The sequence below is a fragment of the Mus caroli genome, chromosome 7, assembly GCF_900094665.2.
Source record: "Mus caroli chromosome 7, CAROLI_EIJ_v1.1, whole genome shotgun sequence".
Classification (NCBI taxonomy): Eukaryota; Metazoa; Chordata; class Mammalia; order Rodentia; family Muridae; genus Mus; species Mus caroli.
The window spans coordinates 29383246-29390410 of NC_034576.1; the positions used below are offsets into that span (position 1 = coordinate 29383246).

At 46.3% G+C, this 7165-nt stretch overlaps 1 protein-coding gene and 1 long non-coding RNA gene across 2 annotated transcripts in view; both read left to right on the forward strand.

Moving 5' to 3' along the window:
* Positions 1–4812, forward strand: part of Znf260 (zinc finger protein 260) — a 59217-nt gene extending 54405 nt beyond the window's left edge. The window contains exon 6 of the mRNA XM_021166620.2: positions 4719–4812. Coding sequence (XP_021022279.2) covers positions 4719–4725 — 7 coding nt within the window. The 3' untranslated portion in view covers positions 4726–4812. The remainder of the gene's footprint in view (positions 1–4718) is intronic.
* A 120-nt stretch (positions 4813–4932) lies between these two features.
* On the forward strand, positions 4933–6632 carry LOC115031531. The gene is made up of 3 exons (XR_003837181.1): positions 4933–5053; positions 5693–5761; positions 6320–6632. It is a non-coding gene; the product is annotated as an uncharacterized LOC115031531 (long non-coding RNA).
* The last annotated feature ends 533 nt before the right edge of the window (positions 6633–7165 follow it).

Here is a 7165-nt window from a genome sequence, read left to right on the forward strand (position 1 = left end):
GCCTTACAGTTGGATCTCATGGAGGCATTTCCTCAACTGAAGCTCCTTTCTCTGTGATAACTCCAGCTGTGTCAAGTTGACACAAAAATAGCCAGTACAGGTATGATTGGGGCTAGATTACAGTTTCAGAGTCCATTATCATCATGGTGGAGAGCGTGGCAGCAGGTCATGATGCTTTAGAACTAGCAAAGAGCGAAGAGCTACATCTGGGATCTGCAAGCAGAAAAAGAGAAATGGGAGGGAGGGAGGGAGGGAGGGAGGGAGGGAGGGAGGAGAGGGAGGGAGGAGAGGGAGAGAGAGAGAGAACCTGGACTTGGGTTCAAAACCCCACCACCAGTGACACATGTCCTTCAACAAGGCCATACCTCCTAATCCTTCTCAAATAGTGTCATTCCATGGCAAATAAGTGTTCAACTACAAGAGAAATGTATGAACTATGCAGGCCATTCTTATTCAAACCAAGACACTTTTCCTTGAATCAACTCACTCACGCTACAAGACGGGCATTGCATTTGACCCTAGTTGCAACACCTGTCCATCTAATAAGCCTTAAATGGCAGGCATCATGACTGGGGTGAAGATTTAGAGAACACACCTGTGTGCAATATAATGGGCCATGTGTTCTGTGGGGCATTTTTTGTTTGTTTGTTTGTTTTTCGAGACAGGGTTTCTCTGTATAGTCCTGGCTGTCCTGGAACTCACTTTGTAAACCAGGCTGGCCTCGAACTCAGAAATCCACCTGCCTCTGCCTCCCGAGTGCTGGGATTAAAGGTGTGCGCTACCATGCCCTGCTCTGTGGGGCATTCTTTAAAGGAGAGCATAGTGGCTGACCAAAAGCCTTTTTGTGCCCATTAGTGTACATGCAATCATTGGGAATGGCATTAAGTAGTGGCCAGTGTGGTTTTGCCCTTGGTTTTGAGCAGTATTACTTGTGACATGCTACATGAATACATTTGGGGGACAGTGGAATGGCTTTGTCAAGCCTGAAGACCTGAGTTGGATCCCTGGGTCCTGTACAATGGATGGAGAGAACTGACCCATGGATGTTGTCCTCTTGACTTCCAGGAACATGCCTGTACATAATACATACACACAAATATAGTTAAAATTCTTTGTTTGAAAAGGTCTAGTCAGGCATGATAGCACACACCTTTAGTCCCAGCTCTCAGGAAGCAGAGGCAGATGGATCTTAGTGAGTTAGAGGCCAGCCTAGTCTACAAAGTGAGTTCCTGGACAGAGAAACCCCATCTTGGAACAACAAAAAAAAATGTAGGTGTATTCTGCATTCTTGATCATATTCTCTCCTGCAGCACACATCCTCTGAGATTCTTTTAATGTACTTTGAGGCAAGGGCACACTCAGCAGCCTAGGCTGCCCTCAAAATAGTTACCATTTTGCCTCAGAATCTCAAGTTATGGTTTGAATATAAATGTGTCCCGACAGGCTCCTGAGTCTGTACCCTTGGTTCCTATCACATGCTGCATTTGGGGAGGGGGTTGTGGAACGTTGAAGACTTGTTTGAAACTAAGTGAGTCGAAAAGAGAAACGGTCTTCAAAGAGCATGCCACTATCCCTCAGATCTTGCTGTTCAGCCGCTGAGTGTGTGTGTTGGAGTGAGTTGTGGGAGGGACGGATGACAGGAGCTCAGCAAGATCTACCACCCTCTTCCTTTCTACAAAAGCTTACCGCCGTCCCAGCTAGAAGGAACATTTACAGAGCCAGGGTTCAAGACTGCAGGGCTAGGAAGGAAGGAGGCAGCAAAGCACAGGGTTTCTCTGTGTCGCCTTGGCGACCCTGGAACTCACTCTGTAGCCCGGGCTGGGCTAGAACTCAGAGATTGCCTGCCTCTGCCTCCCCAGTAAAGGTGTGCACCACCATGCCAGACTTATTGGCAACCTTTTGAAAAAATGCACAGATAGACAAAAATAAAAGGCCAAGTGTAGTGATTCATTCCTTTAATCCCAGCACCTCAGAGGCAGAGAGTTGTAGATCTTTTATATTAACAACTCCAAGTTCTTAAATATTTTCAGTCATCCTTCAATGATTCTTTTTGGTCTTGTTTTTAGTTTTTTTTTAATTAATTTATTTATTTATTATATGTAAGTACACTGTAGCTATCTATCTTCAGACACACCAGAAGAGGGTGTCAGATCTCATTTCGGGGTGGTTGTGAGCCACCATGTGGTTACTGGGATTTGAACTCTGGACCTTCGGAAGAGCAGTCGGGTGCTCTTACCCACTGAGCCATCTCACCAGCCCGAGTTGTAGATCTTTATGTGTTTGAGACCTGTTTGGTTTATATAGGGAGATCCAGGACAACCAGAAGTAAGTACATAACTGAGAGACCAGTCTCAAAAAACAAAAATCAAAAATTGGCGTCGAGCTAGGCACTCATTCTACTGATACCTGGCTGTATTTACTCAGGCACCGGAGGCCAGGAGTCCCCGAGGAAAACAATCAATCCATGCTTCATTGGAAGTTGACTGTTTAATGTAAGCACCATTTTTAGTCTTCAGAGGCAAAAGCACACTCCTCAACAGACTCTAAACAAATTGGAAGTGCAGGAATGAAGCTCTGCCCCATGAACCAGGTCAGTATAATACTAAGTCAAGGGAGCAGCATCCTAACGATGGAGGACTTCAAATCCATCACAGCCCACATCACAAATCATCGAAGTCACTCAAAAGGCTCCTCGTCAGAGCAGGTACCCAAGCCCAGCCACGCATTTAATCATGGCCTCATCACACAAACGCACGCAAGTAGGCACACACAAACACGAACTCCACATTGGACTTCTGGTGCATGCAAGCCAGACTCAGACCCCAAAATCAGCGGTTTGAACGTGGCCCGGTGGTCGGTGGGAAATGTAGTGCAAGGTCTGCAAAACCCGGATGTCAGGGAGGCGAGTGTGGCCAGCAACACCACGGACCCGCCGCAAAGACCCCCGGGATAGAACGAGCGCGCCGCCCCGCGCAGGCGCACAGCTCTAACCAGCAGTCGGAGGCGATCCCAATGAGTCTGTGTGAAGTGGGCGGGTGATGAGCGAGCCGGGCTGGGCAAGCTGAAGGGGAAGGCTGGGTTAGGGTAGACAAAGAAGAAAAACCCGGGGAGTACAGGGGGAGCCCAGGCAGGAGAGGCAGCGAGCGGAGAGAATGTAGCCAGGGCGGGAGCTGAGGGCGCGCCTCCCGGAGTTGTGGTTTGTCTGGATTCTTGCCCAGAAGACTCGGCTTGTGTGTCTTTTTGAGTCTGTTCTGTATAGGACAGTTTTAGGAAACGATTGTTAACCCGAATGGTAAGGGGGAAACGCGTGTGCCTGAGATTTAAAGTGAGTCGATTTGTTTGACAGCTTAGGTCTCTGGAGAGTGAACGGGATTGCAGTTGCCTTGGGGGCCTCTAGGATGTAGACTACAAGTGGTCAATACCATTTTGATTGAGTCGAATTTTGAAGTGTTTGTGTTCGAAGTCCATGAGGACTCGTGAAGTTGCTTATTATGTGACGCTAGTGGATGGAGTACGTGAGAAACCTCGTCTTGGCTAGTTGGCATTGTTTAAACTTCCATAATAGTTGCTGTTTTATTTTCATGGGCAACTTAAAAAGTGTTATTGGCTGATTTGTTTTATTTTGTTTCGAGACAGGGTTTCTCTGAGTAGCCCTGGCTGTCCTGGAACTCATTCTATAGACCAGGCTGGCCTCGAACTCAGAAATCTGCCTGCCTCTACACCCAGAGTGCGGGGATTAAGGACAAGTGCCACCACACTCTGCTGATCTATTCATTATTTTATTTTACATTTTTTGAAATGGAGACTCACTGTGTAGCCCTAGTTGAGTTCGAATTTAAAGGGGTCCATCTACTGCTGCCTCCAGAGTGCTGGGATTAAAGGTGTGTGTTGAGATTTTTTGTTTTAATTATTTTTCTAAATTTATTTTATTCCTATGAGTACACTGTAGCTGTCTTCAGACACACCAGAAGAGGGCATTGGATCCCATTACAGATGGCTCTGAGCCACCATGTAGTTGCTGAAACTTCAACTCAGGACCTCTGGAAGAGCAGTCAAGTGCTCTTAACCACTGAGCCATTTCTCCAGCCCCTTAATTATTTTTAATGAAGAAAAATGAAAATTTGAGGGAGTATCACTGTAGATTGAGAAACCACAGAATGAATGATGACTAATGTGTTAGAATAAACAAAACACCAATGAGAATTTACAGTTTAAAAAGCCAACGGGGAGTGTAGCTCAGTGGTTAAGAGCACTTGTCTAACTTACACAAGTCCACACTCACCCTCCCAGCTCCACCCTAGGGCCTCAGAAAAAAATTCTGCAAACCATTCTTAAGATACTTTTTAAAAAACCAAAAAAAAATCAAATCAATTTCATTTAGCTAATTAGACTTGAAGCTTTGGGGTGTGTGTGCGTGTGTGTGTTCCCTCAAGAGAACACCAGATGTCCTGGATGGATCTGCAGTTACCGTCAGCTGTCCTGGATGGATCTGCAGTTACCGGCTGCTGTGAACTGTCCACGGTGGTGCTGGGAACTGAACTCAGGTCCTCTGCAACAGCGCCAGCCTCTGAGCCATCTCTTTAGCCACAGAAACTCCTTCTTGTCACTATTTTTTTTTTTAAGGCAAAATCTTCCTGCTTTTGAAAACCTACATTGTGAAAGGTGCATACATGACACCTCCCCCCAATTCTCCAACCTCCATTTTGTCTCCTCTACAGGGCGTAGTGTTCAGATGAAATAGACTGGGAGCTGCAGAAGAGAAATCAGAGGTTCGAGGACAACAGGAGGCCAGCGTAACTGGCAACTGTAATGTAGCATCTATCTCTACTTATTTCCTACGAGAAGCTGCTTTCTGGGACCCCCCCCCCCCCCGCTCCAGATACCCAGCCTTTCTCTGTGTCCAGCCTCTTCTCCAGCTGCTGCCTCCTGTTCACCTGGATATGCAGGGCCCACCTGTTTGGGCGGGATCTTGTTTGTCCAATGGGTCTTCTTGGATAGGAGCCAACATAACCCAAGCAGCTACCGCCCCTTGGGGTCTTCATCCAGTGTTGAGGTGAGAATTACTTCCTCTTGTCACATACATTTGGGTCAAGAATTCTTGCCCAACTTTAGTTCCTAGTGGCCCCAGGGTGCAAGAAGCCTCTTGCTTATGAAAAAGAAGCGCACGCCCCCACCCCCACCCCACTGCTCAAAAATTACGTTGTAAAGAGCAGTTTCCCCAGATAAAGATGTATGATTCTCAGCTTTCCAGCCTGTTGAGGTATGGGTTAAATTAATGGACACAGAACTTTACAGAAGGAAAAATAGGATTTCTGGGTTAGAATGAAGGATGCTTGGTATTTGCCTCATTTGCTGTACTGACTTGCTCTGGGGTTTCCCTGTGACTGAACCAGAAGTTACCATCCTGTTAAAAGGGCAGGCATCTTGGGGTGGAGAGAGGTTGATGTGAGAATTACTTGCCAGAAATGGCTCAGCAGTGAAGAGCACTTGACTGCTCTTCCAGGGGTCTTGAGTTCAATTCCCAGCAACCACATGGTGGCTCACAACCATCTGTAATAGGATCTGATGCCCTCTTCTGGTGTGTCTGAAGACAGCGACAGTGTACTCATATACATGAAATAAATAAATAAATCTTGAATGTGGGGGCAGTTAGCATCTGCCCCACTGTTAAGAGTACATGTTGTTCTTTCAGATGACCTGGATTCTGTTCCTGGCATCCCCATGGCAGCTCACAGCTGTCTTTATCTTCTGTCGTCCCAAGGTAATAATGCAAGCGTGCACGTGCACACATGCACACAAACTACTCATGCACATAATGGAAATAAATTTAGAAAGGTCAGGGCGGGTCATTTTCACCCACATGGCATTTTGAGGCTGTCTCGGGCTGTATAAGACGATGTCTCCAAAGCAAAGAACTAACATTTTCTATATCTAGAAAATAAAAATTAACCTACACAGTAAGCAAGTATAATAAGTAGGAGCTTATTTGCAGACAAGAAACTAGTTGTTTTTTAAACTTAAGCTTATCTTCTCTGAGAAGTAGAAACAAGAGTCCAAATCGATGCCTCTTAGACAGGTGACCGTAGTACACAGTGCTCACAGTGCTCCTACACGTTACACATGGTTTGACCTAAGTACGGAGCAATCTGTAGGCTTCTATGTTTTCAAAACCTACTTTAGTAAGGGTTCCTAAACACTTCAACCTCCCTTACAGACCACTGGCCAAAGGTAGAGGAGACAAATGGCTAAAAGGACAGTGGGGGTGTGGACCTGTTAAGAAGTAGTTCCCTGGGGCCATTCCAGTTTTCCTTGTCTGCAGTCCAGTCCGTTACTAAACATCAGACACGAATCAGCCACGTGAGGCTCAGCCAAAGTGCCCAGGTCCAGCCGGAATACCACCAGAAGTTCTTTGGTGTTTTTCTATAAAGCCACGACGGGTGAAGATCCGTGAAGAAAGCAAGGTGAACCAATGTAATATCGCCATCATCAGTTAAAACCAGTGTCAATGAGGCCCCACAGAGACCGGCAAAGAGTGGTAAGGTCAACCAGTGCCTGACCATCAACCATTGTCTGTTGGGTTGTACTTACACTCATTCCAAACATCGCATGTCTTCCTCAAATGTCTGCTCCAGAAAAACATCACACGACACAGCTGAGTCTCCAGTGAAACCAGAAACTCTCACTTCAGTTGTTGATAACTATAGGCTGTTTAGGGACGGGGTGCTGCTTGCCCTAGATCCATCATGTTCTAAAAGCCCGTGTCCTTGGATGCGGGAGTGAAAAAGCTCATGAGCACCCACTATTACAGTTCTTTAGGATGTGCAGAGGAGATAAGAACTGTCACACAGGAATGCTCTTAGTTCAGTTGTGAACCATAGAAGTTAGCTGTAAAGTGAGTGAATTCTCATGCATCTGAAAGACTCTAAGACTCCCAAAGGGAGACACACACTCAAACCTCAGGTCAGCCGCGCACCCAAGAAGACACTGAGACCGAACTCAAGATGTAGAGAGTAAGATTTTATAAAGCAACAGCAAGCAGATACACGAACCAGAGCTCTGGGGTCGAAACTCATACACCAAGCAAGGTGCAGAGGAGAATCGACGACCGGCCCAAATTTTTCACAAGCTTTTATAGGAGAAAGGCAGGGTGGGGGAAAGTACAAAT